This window comes from Hetaerina americana, unplaced genomic scaffold (assembly GCF_022747635.1).
Source record: "Hetaerina americana unplaced genomic scaffold, ioHetAmer1.1.p SCAF_71, whole genome shotgun sequence".
In the NCBI taxonomy this organism is placed as follows: domain Eukaryota; kingdom Metazoa; phylum Arthropoda; class Insecta; order Odonata; family Calopterygidae; genus Hetaerina; species Hetaerina americana.
This window is the reverse complement of record NW_027287328.1, coordinates 1,957,625-1,984,357: the sequence shown is the minus strand read 5'-3', so window position 1 is coordinate 1,984,357 and position 26,733 is coordinate 1,957,625. Positions and strand designations below refer to the sequence as shown.

Below are 26,733 nucleotides of genomic sequence, written 5' to 3'. Positions count from 1 at the left end.
GGACACACTTTATGACACACTTAACTTTTCATGAAGGGTTTACAAATATTTTTTGTTCACTCCCACTTCTCTCCACATGTGTATGGTACATCAACTAATAAAATATTAAAGAACCTTTTTAATTAGGTGGCAAGTCATAATTATTATTATTTATTCTGACCTGCGAATCAGGATACAATAAAACAAAGAGGTCAATTTTACATTACATGAGGCACGTCAATATATGAGAAGTCCCAAACTACCTAGAAATATGTGAAAAAACACAATACAGAGCAATATGCAAATATTACATTGTAATACAGAAGTATGTGAAAAATTACAAAAGCTCATACTATTAATTATTTAAGTATTAATTCACAGAATAGGTATAAATAGGTTGGTAGTGCATAAATTTTGTCAATATCCCGCATGTTAATTTTTTATAAACTAGACCCATCTTTATAACAGTTCTATGACATGATTTGAATATACGTATCATGTTATTGAATATTGCAGAATTTAAGTACTGAAGGGGTATCCTTCTACGCTAGTGGACGTTAGAAAAAATCAACACTCGAGCGTTAAACTCAACGGGTTTATTAACGAAACGGATGTACAGAGGGCGATCGTACAGCTTGCTTCTTCATTCGCGGCAGACTGACTCTCATGCCCAGTACTTTCTATCATGTGGTTAGAATTTATCAAGCGTATGATCAAACTAATATTTGTGTAGAGGTATCATGATTTGGTTTTGCATGTGGTTTTAATCTATTTTACGGTTGGTGACTTAACACCCCCCACCACAAGCCCCCTGGTGGGGTACAGGGTATGGCAGTTAAATCCGGACAAATGAAACTTTTGTTTAAAAGCAAATGTATTAAAAAAAAATACAAATGAAAATCCATTTACGTACAAGTAGTGGTATCTCCCAAGAGTAACATTACTCAATGTAACCCCCTTCAGCTGCAATGACCGCCTCCAATCTTGTCCTGAATCGATCGCACGCACTCTTTAAAACGGCACTGTCCATATTTGCAAATGCTGCCATGATAGCGGTGCAAAGAGATGTAACATTAGGGCCCTCGTCTCAATAGTAGCTCTTTTGACTACGCTGCACACATAATAGTCGAGGAGGTTCAAGTCCGGGCTATTTAGGAGCTAGAACTTCTTTGACCAGAACATGTCAATGTTAAATGAGAGCCAGTTTTGGACTAAATGACTCATATGGGCAGGTGCACCATCCTGCTGAACGACATATTGTCTCCCTGAAGCCACAGTTACCATCCACGGTATCACGACATTCTTCAAAATTTGCAAATTGGCAATCAATGGCAAATTTCCTCTGAAATCAGTACCTGAGTGTTTCCTCGAATGAGGTTTCCTTGCCGGGCTTGCGAAACCTACCCTAGACTTCTCCGAAACATTATACTTAGCTACAATATCATGAACAGTTGATCTGGGGTACCCAAAGAATCGAAATATTTCTCTGGGTGAACGCCCAGTGTGAACACTTTCAATAATAGCGGCTCTTCAATTGTACTCCTCACTTGTACATAAAATCTCGGCCATTTTGAGGTTATGACTGTTTACTAGACGCCCATAGCTTTCAAGAACGCCAGTCACGACCTCCAGCGGAACTACGATATGGCGGAAAATTCAAATTGAAATTTGTCCAGGGATAACCGCTGCACCCTGTACATAGATGGATCTGTGGTCATTTACTTTTATCATTAAGCCATTAGGCGACAAGTTGAAATATTATTTATTCCAACAACACTTTTTGTAGTTATGAAGAAGCTCAGGGAAACAAATTTATTCAGTGAGTTTAAACTAAAGTTTAAAAGTGAGGGTATCAAACAGCATTTGCCTTTATTTCTGTGGTTGTATGGAAATAAATTAAAAATGGGAATTGATGGTTCAGAAAAACCAAGTATAACTCACCGCTTAGCTCTCATGTCATAGCAGAAGACAAGATAATCAAAGCCAACAGTAGCCATAAAGTGCCTGTTTAAGGGTGAGAAAACAACACCTGTGCACTGGGCAGTGTGATCTGCAAATTTACTGTCAACACTGTTGAAGTTAGTGTCCCATACTGTGACATGCCCATCATGGGATCCTACAGCAAGGATCCCTTTCCTGCTATGGTGAAATTTCACGGATGAAATTACCTACAAAAAATAAGTTTAGGGGATCAGATCAGTATCAAGAAATCACTAATTCAAATGCCTTTAGTTAGAAAATCCACCTCAGTTTTTTAGACTATCTCATGTTTCAAAGCAAAATCCAATTTCTCCGCAAAAAAAACCATCAAATTATTTCCACATAAATTAAAAACTTTTTTAAATTTATATGTTAAGCAGCAAATAGCTTCTAATGCACCACCCTAATGATGGTACTTGATACTTCCTAAGCTCAATTTATCTTTTTGGCCTAAATACATTTTATCATTACATACTCTCAGAGTACACAAAAATTTCACTATTCAAAGAATACCATTTACCCGAATACATATTATATTTAATGCGAGAAATGTGTCTATTTTGTTTCTCTTCATCCTAAGAGGCATGAAACAAATCAGAATTAGATACAAAGTTATGCAATGGAGAAGTTATCATAAAAGGAGAATTAGGCATGTAGTACTTCCAAAACAGAACAAATGCATGTCTGCCAGTAAAAGTGATGGATGGTGCTAATACCATTTCAATGCTCATTGGATATAGCTTTCAAATGCTACAAACTTTTCTCCTTCAGGATACCTCCAGATTTTTCTGCAACTTATTCTAAATATCCTGTTCTTGATTTCCACATTTTTCGGGCTGCGTCCGCGTATGTCGTTTAAAAGTACAACAGTTTATCCTGTTCTTACTTACCCAGTACTGCACCTAGGTAACTTTTTAACTATCATGGCTATATTCCTCAACAAGCCTCTCCACCTCTCAGTACATAAAAGGTCTGCACCAAAAGAAGTAGTACTTATTTTTTCCCAGGTAGCTGGGCAACGGTTCCTCGGGCTGGATTCAAGGAAGAGGAGTCTAGAGGAAGGCTGGAGGTCAGTGGTAGTTGGCTCCAAGCCTTTGCTGAGTGCGGATCGTTTGTTTGCAAAACCTCTATAACATGACTTTGTTTCCCTCTGTCATGAATCGGCTATTGGAACAGCAAAATGCCATCAAATTTTGCATTAAACTGGGCAAAACCATGAATGAGACTCATGACATGCTCAAGGTAGCTTAGAGTGAGAACATCATGGGTAAATTGTGTGTTTTTGAGTGGCATAAGTTGTTTTGAGAGGGCAGAGATGATGCTGAAGATGCCAAATGTTTACGATGCCCTTCGGCCACAAAAAGTGACAAAAATCTTACAAGTGTGAAGGTTTTATTGAACAGGGATTGCAGATTAAGTGTTCGCATGGTTACTGATGAACTTGGTATCCCTAAAAGTGATGTGTATCAGCTTGTGACCAAAAACATGGGCATGAGAAGTGTGCAAAATGCGTGCTTCCAGATAAACAAAAGGAAACTCACATGCAGATCTGCCAAGAGCTTCTCGACCATGTGAGTAAGAATCTAAATTCTTTACACAATGCCCCACCAGCCTTCTTCCTCTTCCCCCATCTCAAATCCATGCTGAAAGGACATTACCACAGTGCAGTCGAAGCGTTATAACAGACCACGTCGAGGGAGCTTAGCAGCATTCCAGGTACTGCCTTCCAGATGGCATACGAGACATGGAAATACTGCTGGCAGCGGTGTATGGACACACAAGGGTGCTACTTCGAAGACTTTTGAGTGAATGCATCAATTCTGGCAATACATTTTTGACTTGATTTAATTGACTCAGGCCTACTACTTCTGGGTACCTTGTATCTCATTAATGTGTTTTTCCTGGTTTCCTCAGAAGTTACTTCAGGGAACTAACTTCTTCCATCAATTTTATCACTTTTCATCTATAACAAAATCCATCCTGCCTCCTTCAAATTCACATTTGGCTACACTCAAGTAAACAAATAACCTCTATCCTCATTCCAGTGCTCTCACTGCACAAGGCAATACGTAAATGTTCTTGTCTCTATCTTTCAACCACAAGTCTTATTATTCATTTTCATTTTCCCAACTGTCAATATGTTTTCTTATTCTTCATCTTAAGCATTTCATTTACACTTCACTTATCATTAAATATAACACTGAAATATAATTACTCTTACATAATAAAGTAATTTACCTGAGGGATTGGTAAATTAAATTCTCTCATAATTTGTCTACATTGAATCCCACAAATGATAATTTTTCCATTCACCGTCCCAGCAGCTATGGATGTATCATTAAAGCTGTAATCCATTGCTGTAATTTTGATATTACAAGACTGAAATATAAAAAAAAAATTATAAATACTAAAACCTTCAAATTAATTTATTTCCTGATATAGAATTGATAAAGGCAAGATAGCAAAGGTCACAAGAAAGGTTGCCTTACTCCTAGAAATAGTTCTAAGTATATTTTATCCTCATTATTGCATTCATTTGGGATCAAGTAACTGAAACCGAACTGAAAGTCAGAATACAGACTTACCGGGAATGTAATTAATGCCTTTTTGTTTATGTAATTGAGTGTGTGTACAATACCACTCTTGGTTCCAATGGCAATAGCATTTGTTGAATTCTTTGGAAATGCCAAAGCAGATGGGTCACTCTAAAATAAAATTATAATTTATTATCATCTTATCATTTAAAAACATACTGCATCATTTACATAAGAGACAGGCATTTAAAAATAATATGTATATCAATGTAAAATTTCATTAACCCTAATATTTAAGCAACTACCTATGTGCTAATTTAAACAGGTATTAAGAAAAACAGTTCTTAATAATACTTTAATGCCAACATCCACAAATATTTTGGGCTTAAATATTAATTCATATTGTTGTGATCTGACCCTCCTTCAGGAGGGAAGATCTGATCCATGAATTTCAATGTCGATCCTTGCCTTTGGAGTTGGGAATGATAGAATCACGCATCATCTATTGTGGCCAGTGAAGTTGTAATTACTACATGTGCATTTCTCTCTCTGGCGAATGCACTGGCAATGGTACAATGGGGGGCTGATAGTGGGAGGGGAGATCTGAACTTGGAAGACTCGGTCCTTAGAGGTAAAGCACAGACTTTGGCTATATGCACCACACTTCTGCATAAACTATCTAGGGCAACTCTCTCAAAATCACACTCAAGAGACCCTTTTAAGTCTTACTCTTTACATCACACTACTTGGTGAAGGATTATGAATGGGGTATGGGGGAGGGTGATGGAAGGTGAGTGAGGTTTCACTTCTCAAAAGACATGCCAGTCATTCTTGGGCTGAGCATTAGTAATTCCAAACTAAGACCATATGGATTTCAAGTGCTTTTCCTATATTTGCCATCATAAATGTTAAGGGGAAAGGTACTTCCATATTCTGAACTCTGAACTAATAATATTTGTCCTTGTTATTGATTGTAGGTACCCAAGAATATTCTTCCCATTAATGAATTGATATTTATCTATAGATCACTTACTTCAGGTGGGAAAGTTTAATTCTCACTTATTTTTATTTCCAAGAGTCTCACATCAGCAATAACTAAATCAAAAGTTGTTGTTGCCTCTTTGGTCCTAAATTTTCTGTTATGCTTTCCCAACTATTTCTGATTCACCAAAATTTTACACTCTGGGTAGTTTTCCCGCAACAGTGAAAGTCATCATCCAACAATTAACTATAACAATGCAAAATTCTTTCATTTAATAATCGCTTTCAAAATAGTACCCAACTATGAAGTGGGTATTGAACTTGAATGATTAACAATAGCCTACAAGGCACCTACGGGACTGAGTAGGAGAGTTCTCCTTCATATGCTAAGTATTATAATAGTGAAATTATGTTGCTACCATCATAGTTTCCAGGTCAATATATGCAAATATGACAATGTGGGGAATATAGTGAATAGATAAACCTTTTACTTCAATTGTGTACATCTCCAAATAAATGTAACATTCAAGACACCTAACTACAGCCAAGTGACTTTTATGGGTTAGGTTCACTAAAAGCAAAAAAGCCATTTGGAATCAAATGAAAGAAGCCCTTTAAGTATATTTCAGGCTTTTATGGATAGATTATTAAATGAAACAATGGGAAAAGTTACTCATAGAGCCAAAACACATTGCTTAGGTACTTAATATTCACATCATACTTTTGACAACTCTTTATCAATTTAAACAGCACCTAAATGACGGGGAAATTTTAAGGCAAACAAAGGTCCACTCCAGTACTAATACAGATACATTTTTCTGAGGGACTCTTTCAGTCCAAGATGAAACGGAGGGTCAGATTTGGATAGAGGTACTCTTGTCAGAATGTTAAAAAACATTAACTACTCATAAAGGACTGAATATACACAAAATAATTGGTCGTATGCTCTAAAATACGTTAACGGTGGCTAAGGAATAGAGCGAATCCAAATTCAAAGACAACTGACAATGAACATAAAAACATCTGTCTTATGATACAAAATGATCTCAGGGTTTAGTGACAAAATCTACAGAAATCTACTTAAGCCTATAATATCATATACACTCAACCAAGGAACATGGTACATACAGTCCTATATCATGGTACAGAAATCTTTGTATTACAATACAGAAAATAATGCATCATGATACAGAATTTTATGCATCATTGGGGCCAAAATCAATTAGGATTTCCCGTATAATTTTTTCCCATGGTACACATTTATGTAGCAGCAAAAATTGTTCCTAATCTGTGGTGAGTCGGAGTACTCACAACTTGAAAGCTTTCATAAGGCTTCATAGTTTCCCCCAAGTGAGCGATTTCCACAGTAGGATCTCCATCAACAATAATTCCAAAAAATTTTCCATTATGGCTCCATCCAACATCGCGTTCTATTTCTGAAAATAATTAAAAACAGGATGAGAAGGTTACAGAAGTCAACTTCATAATTTTAACTCTGGAAAAGACTTCTAATCACCACTTTGAGGGGTAAAAAAACTGATACCTACAATCAATTCAATGTTATTGGGTTCAACTTAATGGAACTCCATAATGAACAGAGACAAGACAAAAACCACCACAATTTTTTATTTAAACGACCAGTTTCGCCAAAGAGTCAACATCTTCGGGTAGAAAAATACAGTTAGCTGGGAGTTTGAATAAAACATTGAGGAACTTTCAAATGTTTGCTTCGTCTCCATTCAACTGGTACATCTAAGTAAGAATTGAGACACATCAGCAAAAATATATTTTGCCTTCACATCTAAAATAAATCTCCAACATCATAAAAAAAGCAACGTCTTGGTATTGACTCCACGTATGGTGCCTCAAAATATTAATAAATTGTATCGCAACCTAGATATACTATTTCCTGCATTGAATGTCAATACTATTTGCAATGGAATACCCCCCAAGTTTCACCACTGAACTCAGTAGAAGGGTATAAATAATTAATATAGACATTCACAGGACGCCTTAGGCATAGTGGGCTCCTTGCCGGATACAATTATAAATGACCTCTGGCATATTTAATGATCACTCAGATATGGTGAATGATGGAACAATTCTTTTGATAGATGAAAAAAAAATCATTCCCTATAATAGTCACACTATGCCTAATTTCCCCTGGATGGACGACATATACAAATACCTTCAAATATACTGACAATATAACAAAACCGATGGAGAAGCATAGCAAGCACTAATGAGAAGATGCTAGATGATGGACGCCTTTGGGGCATTATCTTAATCCAAACTGATATTCTGGGTTTCAGAGAATTATGGATAATTTCCATTATCAGAGAGATAGGTATATGCCCCCTAAATCTGAATGCATGCATTTCACAAGGCTCAGAGTGGTAGGTAATGTGATCATTTTCAAAGAGCTTTCTTCGAGCTCTTTTCTCGCCTATCCAAATATAACTTGAGTAAGCTGTGTTACTATGGCTTTCGTAAGGTACACCATAGCCAAATTCAGATTCAGTGCTACCATTAATTAACGGGTTTGGTAATAGAGTCATCTACATTTAAGGCTGACAATAACGAGAAAGATGATTTAAAATAAAGTCAATAGAAACAAAACACGACATATTCTTTGCTTACACATTACATATCTTTGAAAAAAATGGTGCCACATTAGTATTGCTTCGCTAATAATTAACTCTTTTACAGAAATATAATAAAGCAACATTTCAAGAACAGCTATGCAATATTGGTACTAGTATAAGCTCTGCTTTAAAAACTTAAATTCCACGTTTATCATATATTCTACGAAGCAACAAGAATGTATCAGCATTTTATTATTATTTCAGCGTTCACTAGGGGGCAAAAGAAACTAATGTCAAAAAGTTTATATTTATCAATAACTGGTCATTTGCAAACACAAAAATGAAGAAGCACGAGGATGCTATTATATGACATACAGGGAATATAGGTTTGGCAATAATATCCAAATAGAATATAAGAAAACATATTTTAAACACAAAAACAAACTTTGCGTGATGGTTAAGAAACTACGAATTTGGCATTTGCTTAAATTGAATAAGACTTGTTTACAACATAAGTTTATATTTAAATACAAATTTGAGAATTCAATCGAAATGCAAGCATACGAACTCTTTAGCATGAAATCACTTTCATAGCAAAAATGAAGTAACATCAGGTTAAGAATGAAATTCAGTCAATTGTAATTGTTGCTAAATTCCCATCATTATACACATCTAAACTTACTTTTTTTAGAGTATGTCAGAGGTTTGTACTTCTGATGTAAGTGGTATTCTTCTGTGCCGTACAACCTCACAGCATCCCCTCCAGAAGCCAAATACATCTCGACAAATTGAAATGTTTGCCACCAAGATAGTCAGTAATTTACACTTTTAATCCTATTTTAATAAATAAATTAATTTCTCGTCTCTCCTCAAATTTTGACTCAATTTCGCGGCATTAACTTAATGATTAGATACAATTAGCAACCGTAACTCCAGGTCCTTCTTCCCCGGAAAGAACCGCCAAAACGGTCTAAAGAAACCGTTCCAAGGAATCTACAAAGTAGACAGTACTATTTCATTGAAGTGTTACCAACACTCGTATTTTATTTCTTATAAAATTAACCAAGATATCGACATATTTATTCCTGGTATACATACTTAATGGGAATTAAACTTAAGTTAAATATTAAAAAGATTATTTCGCGTACATGAGATATTGATAAAAATGAATTATACATTTTTTTGCAACATTATATAATTTCGTAGTGTTCCCTACCTGTAAAAAAGGCTAATCATAAGGAAGAGCTGTTTCCTTTGATTAGTTTTGGAACATGAAACTCGGTAGACGATTGAGCTCTGGCGGGCAAAACAAATACGTTAAGTGAAGGCCATATCGATTGACCTGGAGAGCTACCGAAGTATTGTCTCACAACACTATATGGGATCGTAGCAGGAAGACCTAAATTCAAGAAAATTTTCTGCGCAAATTTTAATATATTTAGGACAAATAGGGGACACAATTGTAGCTATAATTAATTAATTCTGGATTACTATTGTTGCCGATTATAAGCACTATTAAAAGATTGTACAGCATAGAGCCCCGGACAGACGTGGTCCCATAGGCCATAAATAAAAAATGGACAAAGGAAATATTTGACTAAATCAGACATAACCTATATGTTCTCCTTCGAAAAGACCTGCAAAATTGATTGATGAGGAAATGCAGTCTGTCTTAGTTCCTCCATGGCTGAGGGCATACTAATTTTATCGCTGACGAGTGTATATTATTTATTTTTTATTGTACATAATATTATGATTGACAATAGCACATGTTTGTAATTGGCCAATGGTTTGAAAATGAATTATTATTGTATATAAAAATCTATTTAACTTAGAAGAATGTCTGAAAGCAGAGTTTTTGTAAAACATGTAATATAGATTTTTAAAATATTACTGTTGTAGGTATGTAACGTTAAATGGAAAAACTTATCTCGAGAATGTATTAGCTTTCCATAGAAATATTAACTTTGCGTATTGTAACTGATAACTGTAGCTTTCAATTGAATATGTAGGGAATACAATTCCCCTAAATTTTTTGTGGAGTGATAGCTGAGTAGTTATAAGGCTGGTATTTGATTAATGGTGACTTAAGACACATCCAAGCTGTGACCGTTTTTGAAAGTCACATGTCAATGGGTCGCGGTAGTCCAGGAGTAGAGCGTTGAACTAATGACTGGAGGGGTCGAATCCCGGGCAAGCCTCTCTGGGTAGCTGCACCCAAGCTATGTGATTTTCGGGCACCAGATCTTTCTGGGAAACCATAACCGGCACAGGGAAAGGAACTGCCCCCCTACCCTGATGTGTGATTTTCACACGCCGTTGGGCTTTGTACTGGGTGAACTCTACCATCACCTTCCCAACCGATCTATCATAACCATACTATTACCGTAACCATAATCTTTGCGTTGATTTTTGTAATGTAAAAGGGCTTCGTAAGGATAAGCTCTTTGTTCATCCCCTCATATTTTCTTTTAGCATTCCTCCCGGGAATATTGCATTTTATATTTCCTCACATCAAAACCATATCTTCTTTTTTCAGTAAAATATATTTTATTTCATAAATGGTTGTTTCTCATGATCTCTGGCTTTAGTGAACTGCATTATGATAATATGTATTAATTTGCTACAGAATATGTTTCTCCAAGCAAAAAATGTAATTTTACCTAAGATTACTAAAAATTAAACAAACATTGGTTAAAAGTTAAATTTCAAAGAACAATAAGTTGAGGGTCAACAGCTATGGTGATTGCTTTGTGGAAAAATGACTTCTGAGTAAAAAAGACTTGATTAATTTATACTAATATCAATATACTGTTTTTATTACATGACCCAGTTTCAACAAAACATTGTTGTCCGCGTGCAAGTATACCACTAAATTCACAAAAAAATGTATTCATCAATGGCCACCCTTATTGTCCAGGCAAAACTTATGCTTTTACATGTTTCACCCAAGGTTTACAATGAATTTTTTCATGGATTTTTGTGGAGTGATTTTAAGAGGTCAAATAAATCAGAACACGTGAATAACTCAATGCTATAGCTATGAGCACAAGTATTCAAATTATGAAGGTACTTTCCGGAATATGCACGATCTTCCATTAGTACATCATCATAAGGTACCTAGGTATACTGTTGATATGTATTTTAGCATTCTTGATTGGGCATCAGAGAAACTTAAACATTTTGAACTCTGTGCAAAGAGCATTGCTAATCTGTTTGGTCCTTCACCATGTAAAATGCAAGAAAATAGTGTCGTCAAATCCTTTAGAAAATTAGGCATCTCTATTATAAGTATAATTTTTCAAGTAAAACGAAAACTGGTCTTAACTGAATTTATCATTCAAATAAGAAAAATGGGCATATTTTTGTATTGGTTGTTAATAAAATAAACTGCACAGAATGAAGACTTAAAACTATAGATGTTGAAACGGAATTCTACCTTCCTTAATGTAACCAATTGTATTTTTGATAATAACGACTTTATATAATTATTTATCAAAAAATTATCTCGAATGAGAGAACTTAAAGGAAAATAGGTAAAAGAAAGCTGACCAAAACAAAACTGGCGCTCGAGATATATCGTTTGTCATTTGTCTCTTCAAAGTTTTGAAAATTTGGAAATAGTTCAACAGTGTTTACCTCCTGGATTCGTGGTCTTTCAAACGGATCAGATGCAAAAACAAATTTATTTGTAGTCTAAGTTTACGGAATACATTCAAGTTAAAGAAATCGCAGATGTTAATGCGACGAAAGGTTCGAAGTGACAATGTCTTATGATTGTGTCACTCTTTCTAGCGATTCTAGTCGCCCGTCTTCTCCCAATTCAGATCATGAATTTGAATTGGTAACGAAAAAAAATTTTCAAAATGACAAATTATCGTCAATCAAGCAAAAAGACAATTTATTTTCACTCTCTGATAGTGATTCAGACGCCAATTTAAAATCTTGTGACAATGAGGGTTCAGCAAATATTTTCAATTCTCGTTCTGTGGGTGCTGTGCATACGCGAACGGCAAGTCGAGAAATATCTTTATATATCAATGTAACGAGGTAAATGTTGTGGATTGAAAAAAATTATTGATTTTATTAAAATAGAAGCGGAGAAAGAATGTTAAGCTTCTCGACGAAGAAAAGATTAGAAAGAAAGCCATGAAATTGGCAGAAAAGGAAGCCACCCAAGCAAAGAAAAAGTACCAGCGAAGCTTTCAGCCTGGAGAATGCATGAAGGTGGGTTTTAGTCGTATGCCCATTTTTTGTAAATATTTCAGTTCTATGTTGTTCGGAATTAATGACGTATTTAGCATGTGGAAAACCGTTGCTGTTTGCTATTTTGATTGTTAATAAGATGTGGTTCAAAGTAGTATTTTTACTCTAGGAAAATAAGAAAATTATAGCTTTAAAATGAAAATTTGCAGCTTTTCTTGGATGATGGTGTGCTTAACATTTATCATCAATGAGTTTGATAACTCATATACTCCTCTGTGCTGGGATATATTTTCTTCAATTCTAATTTTTTTCTTGGAAGATGCATTTTGACGTAGTAATATAATTTTGGTGCTGTTTAATAGGCAAGCATTTCTTGCCAGCAAGCAACATTTTTAGTTCTTTAACTTTGCATAAGGAATTGAAATAATTTTCATAATTTCTGATTTATGATGTCTATCATTTCCCGGCAAATTATTTACTTAGATAATATCTTGTAAAATATGAACAAAAACGCATCTTGCTATGCAAATACTCTGATATAATTAGGAAATCCAGTTGCACAAAGATTATGCAATGGAACAGGTTCTTAACTGCCACTAATTAAAATTTACCTAAGTAAACACATGAATTGACCAATACAGTTAATGCTATTATGGGAGACTAGATAGAGTCTTGAATTTCGGGCATGTTTAAGGAAAACTTGAAAGTAATCCTTTTTATAACAACTGGTTAGGATATGTTATTATTTATAAGAGTAAATAGGAAGAGAAGATCGGGATGAGCTCTTGTACTTTTGAAGTGATACTAAGTTCTCTGAAGACTCAAGCAATGACTGATTAAAATTGTATGTATAATCACTCCAGTCTTCTATTGCGTGATCCTTAGAAATCCTCTTTGGATATTTTCTTTGTACAATACCACAGTTTATATTGAAGGGCTCCATGCAGCAGTCTATGTGGCGATCAGTACAGAAGTTAACACTTGCTAAGATTGAGGGCAGTATTATTTTGTTTTAGTCCTTGTTACCAAATATCAATATCATTTTGGAGTGAACTACTCTTTAGTGGAATAAATCATGTAAACAACCTTTCTGTCATCAGCAAAAACAGTGATGTTAAAATTAATTATTTTATCTGGCAAATCAGTAAAAAGATTTTGAAAAATAATGAAGCAATATGAGCTCATTGTTAGCATCAGAAGTTACAATAATAGGATCAAAACAATAATTGTTAGTTACAAAAGTTTGATATCTATTTTTTTTGGATATGTTGAGGTTCATAATAACTTGGAGCCAGAAATACCAATGGCAGAGAATTTTTATAACAGAAAACAATTATGCACGCTATCAAATGCTTTCCAGAAGTCTGTATGGATAGTATATACTTGATTACTAGCTTCAAAGGCTTTAGAGATAGTAGAAGACAGTATAAATAAGTAATGAGGAACAGATTTGCTTCTTGAAACACCATGCTGGTCAACAGAGCTGAAATTTTTGCATGGAGACATAATTGTTTTTGTGTATAAAGCCTCAAATATTTTAAAGATAAATACATTTGTACTCATTGAATGATAACTTAGGTCAGTTTTATTACCTTAATTAAATGTTTAGATGAAAAAAAGCTGTTTCCAAATTTCAGGTGATACTCCATAATTTGGGAATCGGTTATAATGTTAATTGGTTTGGGGATAAGATAATTGAGACTAACTGAAGTTTGTGGAATTATGCACACTAGGTAATCTACTGGTTAAGGTTAGTTTTAGATGGCCGCAACTACAAAATAAATATCTTGTCTCTCCTAACAAACCACAATGCAACATCCTACTCTACAACAAGTCCCTCATCATCTCTTTGTACTGCCCTTCCAACATTCCTATCCTATTCCTGCCCTTTCCTTCTTTGCCTAACATTCTCCCCTCTATTACTTCCTCAACATCCCACTGTCGACTAATACGCCCTTCATACATTTTTCCTTTCTTCTTATGATTTCTCCCAAGAATCTCCTCTCCTTGCCTGCCATACCTAGTGCTTCCTCATTTGTTTTCCTTTTGGTCCTTTTCACCTCCTCCATTCTTCTCCACACCCACATTTCAAGAGCCTCCAGTCTACATCCATCCTGCTTCAGTGACCATGTTTCCGTGCCTAACTATGATCCACACCAAAGTTTTGACTTGTCTTTTCTCAGTATCCTTGCTCGACATCCCTGTCATAAACTCCATCCTTGTGAAAGCCTCTTTGCCTAGTGCAATTCTTCTCCTTATGTCCCTACTACTTAGATCATTTAGGTTCAAAATAAAAGAGGAGGTTGAAAAATAATGAACATATGCTTGTAGACCACAAACAAAATGACCTTCAGAAGCATGTATGTGTGTAATTTACATTGCAAGAGTTATCTTTGACCAAACTTGACCGTTGCAACCAGGAAAATCGCCTAATTGCAACGTAATTCTAAATAATAATAATAATAATATTTTCTTACCCAATTTATTTCTAATTGTCAACACAGATTTTTTCTTCATACTTCCTGATAGCATTTTAACCTTCTTGTATAGCACACCAATTTCACCCTTCCATTGTAATTTTTCCATATCCTCGCACTGAGTCTTCCACCATGCTTCTTTTGCTTTATTTGTTACTCGTTTCAATTTATTACTTAACTCTTTGTACTTCCTTCTAACTCTGTGTTTACTTTCTTCCATTTCCTTCTATTGTCTATCTTTCTAATCATCCCGTCCATGGTCCTTGTTCTTTTCCTGTAAACAGTTCCTTAAGTTTATTTTGCAGCTTTTGATATTTTTTTGTACATTTCCATTTTTTCTCAATAGTACTCTTCTCTTTTCTTTCACTCACGATTTTCTCTACAGCCTGCTAATACTCCTTCCTTGTCAATTTATTTTTTGCATCTATGTTCCATTTCATGACTTGCAGCTCCTGCCTTATCCCTTTGAAACAGATGCTACACTTCAGAATAGCTAAATTTTGGCCAGAGTCTGGATCCTCTCCTGGCCAGCTGTGCAATTTCATGACACTGTTCCTAAGCCTTTGTCTAACCAGAATATAATCTAGCTGATACCTTTCTGAATCACCTGGCATTTTCCATGTATACCTGCATCTTTTGTGGTGTCTAAACCAAGTGTTGGTGATGACTAGCCCCTGTCTCCTGCAGAACTCAACTGCTTTCTCCCCGCGGTCTTTCCTCATGCCTAAACCGTGATTATGTCCTCTAACTGATCGTATATCCTATCGACCTCTTCTTCCTTATGGTTGCTCGGTGGCATGTATACCTGAATAATAACCAAGTTCGTCGGTTCTGCTTTTATCTCTATTAGTAATAGTCTATCCGTTACCTGCTCTATGTCGACTACACTTCTTCCTACCTCTTTATTTAATACTATGGCAACCCCTCGTTGGCTCTCGTCCCCGCCGCTGTACATTATTCTATAATTATCACTCCAGTAATCCCTGCCATCCTTCGACCTCACCTCGCATAGACCTAAAATATCTATATTTCCTCTTCCCATCTCTCGCTTTATATTCTCTAATTTTCCTGGCCTAACATTCCAAGTTTCTATTCTAACTAATTTGGTCTTCTTCTTCTATTGCGTCTTCTGTTTTCTTTGCAAGAGTTTCATGAAATGACGTCTGCAGAAGCCTTGTCTATACCACTTCTAAGCACAACATATGGCCGTTTTGACCAAGTGCTTTTGGTGCTAGGACTAATTTTCTCTATGCTATCCATCATTAATGTCTTGGGAATAATAATTGTGGTGGTTTCCGATTGCCTTCCTCAATAGTGTTTTTAACGTGACACCATCAGTCAATGGTTGTCTGACTGGGGTCAGATGCCTTTGCAGTCACCTTACTAAGGAACAGACACTGCAGGAACAGGGACCTTTCGTCTGGCTCCTAGCCTTCAACCTATCTGGCTTGGGTGAGCCTACCAGGAACAATTGCCATCACTCCTGCCGGTACAGCTCTAGGGATCAACTGAATGTGCAAGCTCTTCCACCAAGTCAAGGTTGAGGTTTATGGGGAGGGAGGTGATATATACTGGGTGGAAAATTTATCAAAATTAGTCAGTTTGATACTCTATCTCGGAGCAACAACCTAAATATTTTGACACCTGCTGTAGAACTTTTTGTGTAAAAAGTATCAAGTGGGTTAGTATGTCTCCATTGTTGTCCTCTTTCTCTCATAAAAAGTAAAATGCTCCTCCAGCCAAATGATGTAGTTTATGGAATTTGGCAAAAATATCCTCTATTATGTGAGGTCTCTTGAGTGTAGAGGTTGTTGTATAATAGTACATAGAAAGTTATAATATGTATGCCATGTCGTGGTGAGCATATTATGACCATAGCTGGCTAAATATTTACAAGTTTTGAAGGAGAGTACCCAAATATTTGCAGCTCATTGATTTTCATTTTTATCTGTGCTTTTAAAGGTGTGATGCCCCTAGTGATTTGGATGTATCCAAATTGGTGATATCAAATGATTTTCCTATAAGTTCATTTCATGTATAAGTATGTTTTTGAGTAAGTAAGTTTTCAATTTATATCTTTGGCAGTATGTTACAGCAGAAATTGATGAAGAAGTGTTCAAATTAGAGAGCATGTCTAATTTGAAGGAAAACCTCTTAGCCAAGGAGCAGAAATTTGCCATTGTTTCATGTGATGTTAAAGCAACAGTGGCTTGGTCTAGGGAAATAATGGACCTTGAAGATCGAAATGTAAGATTCATGATGATAATAACATCATTTTAAGCTATCTTCCATAAATTTATGCATTATTAATACCTTTTTAATGTTCATTGGGTAGCTGAAACGAAGACATTGAAAAATAAAACAGTTTCTGGCGTCACTTGGTGGAAAATCTTCATATTGAATTTGAAATTAAACAACTTGGCTTTACCATGTAGAAAAATTTTTATTTACTACCTAGGTTTCGTTTTGGTATAACATCATCTGGTAAAATCCTCCGCCCCCTCTTCCTACCTCAACCAATCCTTGCTTTCCTCTCTCCCTCCTCTTCCCCTCCGTCCAGAGCTATATATATTGTGTTTGACTTGCGTTTTTACCTGATGATGTTATACCATAATGAAACCTTGGTAGTAAATAAAAATTTTTCTATGTGGAGAAGCCAAATGGTTTAATTTCAAATTCAACATTGAAACTAAAAAAAATATGTAAGTGTAGCTGACAGAAATGTCTATGTTTATGATGATCCTGTTACTTCATGAAAAATATTCGTCAAGATGAACTTTGAGGATATTTGTTCCCTCCCCTAGATTACTATTGTGCATTATAATTAGAGTTTTTGGCCAAATGAATGGGCAGGGCATAACTGAGTGGATGTTTCCTTGCGTTTTTTTCCTCTTGTTTTGATAAATTGGCCACAAAAACAGTAAAATATATCTTCCAAATGCTTGTAGCCTCTTGATACCCTCTCGGAACAATTCAGATTTCTGCCTGCTCATCAGCCTTGAACAGAGCAAGAGATGGCAAGATTATGAACTCCTGCATTGTCTTGACTCCCTGAATCTTCAGTATTTCCCTTCCAAAACAAGCCTCTTTGCACAGGGTGTTAAAAAATTGATGATTAATACTGGGTCGTGATAATTAAGATTTAAAACATTTTCTGTCTTAGTAATGTGTTCTCAAACTCCTAAGTTACTGATTAATGATTATTATTAGGTAATCCAGCTTTTACAGTAAGTTTTGGATGAACGCAGACTGAACACCCCTGCACACTCAAGTCAGGATGTCATATTCCCCTCTATGGCATGAAATTTGCAAATTCAACCATAATGCTCCACCAAAGAGGTGCATGTCACAATAATTTGAGATCAGAATTTTAAAAGTCACAAATCAAATTAGTTGTGACCCACAGATATTTAGTCAAAATATTTTGACTGTGAAATGTTAGCTTTCAGACTAACCTTTCCAGGAAATTACGTATAATATGCACAAAGATTTGAATAAAATGCATTATAGTGCATTAATTTTATGCTATATATTTTAATTTCAATCTTCTGCTCTGTGATAAATGTTTCAGGAAGAAGAACGTGTTATGCTTTGTCTTTCAGCTGAAGAAGTTGCTCACTTGGCTAAGGATGGAACATTGGCATCCCATGTTGGCTCAATAAAAGATTTCCTGAAAGAAAAGTTCATCACCTTAGTCATATGTGGGATCGATGAGTACTTTAGGCTAGTACTGAAGTTTTTTGATTCTGTTTTAATGAAATAAAATATTTTTTATTTATTTTTGTGTATCAAAGACATGATGTTCTTTTCAACAGCCTACTTGTAAAGCTCTGCATGACTTGTAAGTTATTTACCTGATAGTGGCAATGAATTATTGTTGATGCACAATCCAGCTGCTTACTCTTAAATCCGAGGGACCCAGGCTCAAATCCTGGTGCTGCCTATCCCATTGTGGATAGTTTGCAATCTAGGCTTTATAATTTTCTTGGTACTAGATCTTTCTTTCTTTTACTGCAGACAGAAAAGGCTGGACAATATTCCTGTGCTACTGGTTTCTGCCACAATCCTCTTCCAAAGCCTACTCTATTTTCACCAGTCAGAATAATCTGGATGTAATAGTAATAGGATTTATAATTAATCAAATAATTTGGAGATTTTTTTAAATGCTTGTTATATGACCCTAATTTCTTCTAATAATATTGATCTTGCCAACTAAATAAAAATACTTTTCTACATGTTCCGGGGTATATATCACTTGTCTTATTTGAATATCATCTTCCATTATCCAATTATGCACCATTGCCTGAATTTTATTCTATTGGCTGTCTTGCGCAGGGAAAATAGGCCCTATGAAATCAAGTTGACAAAGCTTCAAACTTAGATTAGGATTGACCACCTTAACTTATTTAAAGAAAAAATTAATTTTAGTGTTGTTGTATATATTTTAGTCTCTGAACATTTTGTATCACTCCAGCTCTTCAAAACACAAGAAGAAAGGAAGAGGTTCCAAAGATGCATCTGTGATTTCAAGGCAAGTGCAGTCAAAGTGAGGCATTTAAATACAGTGTGCAAATAGAGATATACCCAATGTTAATATGTATAATATTTATTGATTTCAGTTTACTGACACTCCTTTCAGTGAAATCATGAAACCAATGGTGTGTGGCTTAATTTAATTCATAATTAGAACATTCTTTTTGGAGTATTAATTAGTAATAACTATTCTTGTTTTGCAAAACATATTTTGGGCTATGATAGCTTTTAATGTATTACAGATGTCTTCCAGTGAGAATTAGTTGCTATGAGAAGATGAAAGAATTGGTAGATAACATTATGATGGGTAGCTTATGTATACCTTATGTAGATTATTTACTTTAATAGATAATTTAGCTAATATGAGGTCGGTCTGAAAACTATCCAGCCATGCAATATTTGAGAAAAAAAATCAACCTTGAACAATGAGGCCTCAGTCCCCTTCAAAGTACTCCCCCTGGGCCTCACATGCATCCAAGCATCTCTACCACTTTTCAAAACAATTGGATTGCCAAAACTTTTTCTAGATCTTTCAGTTTAGCTGAGATAAAAAGTAGGCCTTCAACCAACAAACCTGAGATCTGGGAAAATCCCTGGATTTCCCATGATATTTTGATCCCTGCAATACACTTTTTTGGAAATCCAGGGAGTAAAAATCCTAGTCCTTGAATCCTGGGATTAATTTCAAGATATTAAAATTTTTGCTGGTCAAGGAAATCCTGTTGCTTGCATATGATGGTCAAATTCTTTCTTTTGCTTTGGCAAAAAATTATTGCTCACAATTTTGCCTTCCCATGGGTGAAACTGATGGTGACTTCTTGTGATTTTTACAAACTCTTTGAGATTTTGTGGAAATCCAACAGTAGCCTTTGAATCTAGTTCAAATTCACTGATTTCCTTTAAATGTATTTTTGGTCATGCATAAGTGTGGAGTGTGAAAACTAAATAGTGTAAAAAATAACTACATGCTGACTCATCTAAGTAATACCCTTTCTGAGAAAATTTGGAATTGAATGAATTGATGCAGTTGCTAGTGGTATGCAAAATGTTGGTGCTTACATATTAGTCCCATCTCTACGATTAGTTCCTTGCCATTTTTCATCCTTGTGAAATATTCTGCAATTATTTTCTGTGGAACATCTCCCTGCTCTCTAGAATGTTTGCCTCTGATTTGGTTTTCTTGGATTCTTGTTACATAGAGCTGAAGTTTAATTATTAAAATCTGAATTGTTATGCTGAAATAATTTTAAGCATTCCAACATACAGACTTTTAGTCATCACAGCCTCACATTGTGGCCCTTAAGTATTATGGGGTATACCTGTTTTTGATTTATTAATCACATGCTAAGCATAGCATGCTATGTATGTCTCGTTTAAGGATCTTAAAATCACTCTTATTGTTGCAGGAAAACTTTTGATGAGTCACTGATACATTTACAACTTGTGTATGGTGTTGGCCATAGAATGGTAGAGAATTCCTCAGAGTTAGCATCATTGATTTTCATGTTTACTAAGGCTATTGCTGAAACTCCATTTAAGTGAGTATAATTATTTGTTTACTATATTTATTTAAAGAAAAATAATGTTGATTTCTCAAAGCTATAAATATTGGGCCATTTTTGACAGTCACCAATACAGGCATAACTATAAATTTTTGTTTGGTTTGAAATTTTTCATGTGATATTGGTTGCATTGAATATATGATACACACCTCTGTCTTACATTTACTTACAGTAGTCAATTATGTGTGTTTATTTCATCTTGTATAATTAGTCATGAAAGGTGTTTCTTCTTTGGGATTCTAATTCAATTTCCATGTTTCTAATTAAATCATACTACCTTGATCAAAAAGTTCCCGGAATAACCACCGTGTGGCGCTCCCATCGTTCCGATTTGAGTTCTGTTTTTTTTGTTAAATTGGTACATCTGTTGTTGATATTCACTTTAAATCTTAGTGTCATAACTTGACATTTGCAAAAGTTACGTAGCCAAGAGTACATCTATCTCTGTGTGTGTTGGCGATTTTTTACAATTGCAGAAATGGATTTAAATTTGCAACAACGAACTTGTATTAAATTTTGCGTAAAAAACGGATTTAGTGGCGCACGGACGTTGGAAATGTTGGAAAAGTGTTTCGGCAACGATTCTCTAAAAAAAACGGTCGTTTACCAGTGGCACGAGCGGTTCAGAAGTGGTCGTGAGTCAATCGAAGATGATGAACGCAGTGGCAGACCATCGACATCGAAAGTCGGTGAAAAAATTGATAAAGTAAAAGAAATGTTGGTCAATAACCGCAAATTAACCATCAGAGAAATAGCGGAGGACTTGAACATTGCCTATGGATCCGCCCAAGACATTGTGGTTAATGATTTGGGTTTCCGTCGTGTAGCAGCAAAAGACCTCAATTTCATGCAAAAAAGAGACCGTGTTGACGTCGCAAAAGACATGATTTGCGAGGCTGAATCCGATCCCACATTCATCAAAAGGATCATTACTGGAGACGAGACGTGGGTTTATGAGTACGACACGCAATCCAGACATCAGGCAAGTGAATGGCGTTCACCAAATGAGCCGAGACCAAAAAAACCACGTCGTTTTCAGTCAAAAAAGAAGGCAATGCTGACGGTTTTCATGGATTACAACGGTGTAGTGCATCATGAATTTTTGCCAGAAGGCCAGACAGTAAACAAAGAGTATTATTTGGGCGTTATGAGACGTTTGCGTGAAGCAATTCGCCGAAAGAGACCAGAAATGTGGGCAGAAAACTCGTGGATTTTGCACCATGATAACGCACCGTCGCACAGTGCTATCATTATTCGTAATTTTTTGACGAAAAATGCAACAAATACCATCCAACAGCCACCGAATTCACCTGATTTGGCTCCCTGTGACTTCTTTCTGTTCAATCGAGTTAAAAAACCATTACGGGGAACGCGTTTTAGCAGCCGAGAGGAAGTAATGGAAAAATCGCAGGAAGCACTGATGGACATACCGAAAACCGAATATAAAAAATGTTTCGAGGATTGGATCAAGCGCTGGCATAAGTGTGTTGCAGTCGATGGGGATTACTTTGAAGGGGACAATATAGATTTAGATGAATAAACTTGTATTTTTAATTTTCTGAATAAATTCCGGGAAATTTTTGATCAAGGTAGTATACACTAATTCAATATATACAGGCGTGACAAGCAAGAACGTGAAGGAAGTGGAGTCTTGGATTGGTTTGCCCGGGGTGATTCAAAAGACTGTGTTCGAGTAGACAGCTCAGGAAATGGTTGTATGCTCTTATGGAGACAGCAGTTACGACAGTTCAATAATGTTGGTTTGGATGTAGCAGAAGCCATTGCCAGTAATTATCCCTCCCCACATGCATTGATGAAGGTATGTAGGATTCCTTTCGCTGAACTTACCTCCTTTGGATAATTAATGAAGCACTTAGATGTTTCAAGGTTTCAGAGCGTAAAAATCATTCGCCTTGACTGGGACTCGAACCCAGATCCCTCAATATCCGGTCGAGTGCTTTAGCCACTTAAGCTACCGAGGCGTCCTCTTAAACTCTGAAATTTCAGAGTTTAAGAGGACGCCTCGGTAGCTTAAGTGGCTAAAGCACTCGACCGGATATTGAGGGATCTGGGTTCGAGTCCCAGTCAAGGCGAATGATTTTTACGCTCTGAAATTGTTGCATTAAAATGCACATTAGCGGATGACTCCGTTAAAAGTTACTGTTGCGGCATCTCCCGCAGTTTCTTTGGAATTTGTTTCAAGGTTCTCTGCTCTTTCTCTTGCTTGAAATAAAAAAATGCTTATTAAAAGCTTAAACCCATTTTCATATTCAATTTAAGGTTTGCATTGGTTTTTTTATATTTCAAAAATTTTTCTTTGTTCCATATTTATATCATATTTACTTTTTTTCTGTATTCAATAACACCAACCATTTCCATCTGATTCTCTTTGCTCAGCATCTTAAAATCCTTCATTACTGTTTTCCATGTTAGTGAATTACCTCAATCAAGTGAAAATGCAAAAATGTACATGTATTTTCATTCATTGGTTTACAATGAAAGAAAATCACTGTAGCATATGATGGATAAAAAGGAATACATATTATCTTTCAGTGGGTCTTGGAAATAAAAATAGGAGTTCAGCTTTGTGTTGCTGTTAAATCTGTGTATATTGTTAAATATAATATCATAATATTCCAGATTCAGTGTTTGTAATGTGTAGGCAAAATAATATATTATTGTGAAGGTGCTTTTAAAATATGTCTATAAAATTCAATCAAAAACAAAAATATTTGGACATAATGTATGCAAGGAAAGACCACTGAAGTTATTTTGAAGGTCACAGAATTCATAAATCTGACGGAAATACTACAGTTTTATGTGTAAAGTGTAATGAATCAATTGACGAAGCATGCTCTTCTTTTGGGGGTTCTGCTGTCCATGTACATGATTTTCATTTTTGAAAGTATATACTATTATAAAAACATAATTGGTGTGAACGCATTATCTACAAAGTTGCGGGTATGAAGACGAAATTGGGGTAAGGCAAGTCGGTTGCTGAAAAAAAATCTTTCAAGCAGGAATTTTCATTCTGAAAATTAATGCATCAACAATAATTATATAGACATTATACATTAATGAATTAAGCCCATTTTAGGCATTTTCAGTCAGGAAAATGGTATTACACTGGAATTTGAATTCCAAGGGTGCTAAAAGCACTCTCAAAATACAAATTGACTCTTAATGCGTAATTTTTTAATTAGAAAATGTGTTTTTATTTTGAAGGTGGAAACCACCAAACAAAAATATATTCACTGTGAAGTAGGTCCTCTGACAGTGTTATTATTATATTATTAAATGCTTCAAATTTGTAATTGCTTCATCAACATGATTCCTGATGGCTTTGATTGGCTATATTTAACTCCAAATGTTCTGATAGGGTAAAGAGTCATATGAACTTATTTTAGGATCAGAGGACAGCCATGCCAAAGGTTGCTGGTTTGATTCTACATGATGTCAATTTTTTTCTCAGTACCTTTACTTTGTTATCGTTGTTTTGTTCACATTTTAAATAATATTATTACTCTTCAGGAATGAAGTATTGGGGATATGTATAGTGTATGTTAAAAACAAATAGTGTGATGTAATTCTGGTTTGTAAAACCTCTTACAAAAAAGTGTTAATTTTGTAAAAAAACAATATGATTTGCCTAGTAAAGTATGAGGGTAGTTTGAAAGGTTCTCAGAATCACTAACAGATATCAGCTATAGTGCAATGAGTTTCCTTTGTTGTGAACGGTAATTCTTAATGAGTAGACACGTGACGTGTCAGTGCTCTGGGAATAGATCTGTGGTGCAGATGCATCTCTGTTGTTGTTCCTGTGTAGTAATTTTTGAAGATGGAAAATTGATATTTGAGCATTGGTTAAATACTTAGTGAAGAAAGGTATGAAAACAAAGGCTGACTTTCAGAACACTCCGGGGGACTCTGCTCCTTCATTTTCAACTGTTGCCAAGTGGACAAATGAGTTTTTCAGTTTGGTCAGGACAGCTGATATGATGATCTGCATAGTGGTCGGCCAAAATGTGCCACCACCCCAGAAATTATTGCTAAAGTGCATAAATTGGTCATGGAGGATCACCGACTAAATGCGCAAGAAATCGCTGAAGCTGTAGCGATGTAATCTGAATGGGCATATCACATTTAAACAGTGGAATTGGAAATGAGAAAATTATCTACTGGATGGGTTTGATGTGAGGTTTGTGTTTAATAGACTCTTGATGCAGAATCACAAATGAATCAGATTCCATTCCGAGTTTTTGAAACTATCCTTGCACAAGTGTTGTTGAGTTGTTTGTTTGCTTAGTTAGTTTTGCCATTTTAAAATCTTTACCAGGAAAATTTATCTTTAACACCTTTAGGAACAGTATTCATTTAGATTTTAATTGATAATATAATAATATCTTTGCAGCGTGTCCCATTGGAACTTGTAGTATGGTAATTTTCTGCTGGTTTTATGTTAAAAATTCCCTAAATTAAAAATTAATAAGCCATTATAATATATAGTTATTAGAAAATTAGCTTAATACAGTCTAGGCAACCTGAGACAGTGCCTTTTTGTAATTTATTACATGCATGAGGTTTGACTAGCATTCATGTCTCTGTAATTTTGCTAGTTAGGATGTTTACAGGCCAGTTAGTACCTGCATTGTGTTGGTGAATAGCTTTGATTTTTTAATGAAAAAATTACTATCAACAGGCTTCTAAAATATTGTTATTTTGCATTATGCATAATATTATACAAAAATATTGAGTAATGGCTGAAAGTTTTGTTTGAAGACTGTATTAACCAGAATTTTTATGACTTATATCTCATATAATCTAGCTAGTTGAGAGTCTACTTGTGTCTACATAATTTAGTAGTCTAACAGTGAACATATTTTGTATTTTCAGCCCTTTTTCCCATCATTATTTTGAAATGTCTTTCTTAAAAGTTCCTTCTCTTTGTCTTTTTCCACTTTATGTATTATGTGTTGTTCACTTAACTGTGGATAGAATCGGATTATACGGTTTCCTTGACTAGATTATCATTTTTTATGTTTGCCACATGCGTATGCCCAGATGGTTCATTTTTTGCACATTTTTTATGAATTAATGTTTCCCTTTCAGGCATATGAAAGCTGTGATACAATTGCTGATGCTCAAAAACTTTTGCAAAACATTCCAGTAAGTTTATATCACTATATTTCTTTTATTTGTTACATGTGTAATGGCTAATTAGCATGACTGATCAAATTGCAGGCTTGATCATAAGTTATAGATAGTTAGATAAGGGCTGATATTTTTATAAATTTATTTTAAATCATGACAATTTATACAACATCATGAATCATGATGGAATGTTAGACAATGTTGTCTGCTGAAAATTGAAAGAATATAAAGCGAGAGATGGAAAAAGGAAATATAGATGGTTTAGGGCTGTGCAAGGTGAGATGGAAGGATAGCGGGGATTATTGGAGTTATAGTTATAAATTAATATGCAGTGGAGGAGAAGGGAGTATTAAACAAAAATGTAGGAATAAGCATGGTGCACGCAGAGCAAATGACTAATAGGAGTAATGGTGGAAGGATGAACTTGGTCTTTGTTCAGGTATCCATGCTGCCAAGGAGTCATAGGGAGGAAGAAGTTGATAGGATATAGGATCAGTTACAAGGACATAATCAGGGAAGTGCCTGGAGGGAAACATCTATTTGTGATGTGGGATGGGATTAGGATAGTAGGTGAAGGAAATGATTGTAGTGCGGTGGGGAACTACGGTTCAGGAACAAGGAATGGTCATGGGGAGAAAGCAATAGAGTTCTGGTGCAGGTAGGGTTTAATCATAAAAAAACTCAGTTTAAGCACCACAATAGGTGTAGGTACACATGGAAAAATGCCAGGGGGTTAAGGAAGATA

The 26,733-nt window shown here is 35.3% G+C and overlaps 1 protein-coding gene and 1 long non-coding RNA gene across 3 annotated transcripts in view; one reads left to right on the top strand and one right to left on the bottom strand.

The window, feature by feature from the left end:
• mms4 (Methyl methanesulfonate sensitivity 4) overlaps nt 1–26,733 on the top strand; it is a 148,610-nt gene that overhangs the window by 119,828 nt on the left and 2,049 nt on the right. The window contains exons 1-8 of one of the 2 annotated variants that reach the window (XM_071595934.1): nt 11,692–12,071; nt 12,155–12,286; nt 16,828–16,989; nt 18,314–18,465; nt 19,217–19,273; nt 20,682–20,813; nt 22,455–22,656; nt 25,947–26,003. In XM_071595934.1, coding sequence (XP_071452035.1) covers nt 11,826–12,071; nt 12,155–12,286; nt 16,828–16,989; nt 18,314–18,465; nt 19,217–19,273; nt 20,682–20,813; nt 22,455–22,656; nt 25,947–26,003 — 1,140 coding nt within the window. In that variant the 5' untranslated portion in view covers nt 11,692–11,825. Of the gene's footprint in view, nt 1–11,691; nt 12,072–12,154; nt 12,287–16,827; nt 16,990–18,313; nt 18,466–19,216; nt 19,274–20,681; nt 20,814–22,454; nt 22,657–25,946; nt 26,004–26,733 lie in introns of those variants that run through there. The other variant, XM_071595935.1, reaches the window with a different exon arrangement.
• LOC139697284 (uncharacterized) lies at nt 4,561–9,013 on the bottom strand. Its single transcript, XR_011702748.1, has 3 exons — nt 8,742–9,013; nt 6,786–6,910; nt 4,561–4,664 (listed from the first exon to the last, which is right to left on the bottom strand). It is a non-coding gene; the product is annotated as an uncharacterized lncRNA (long non-coding RNA).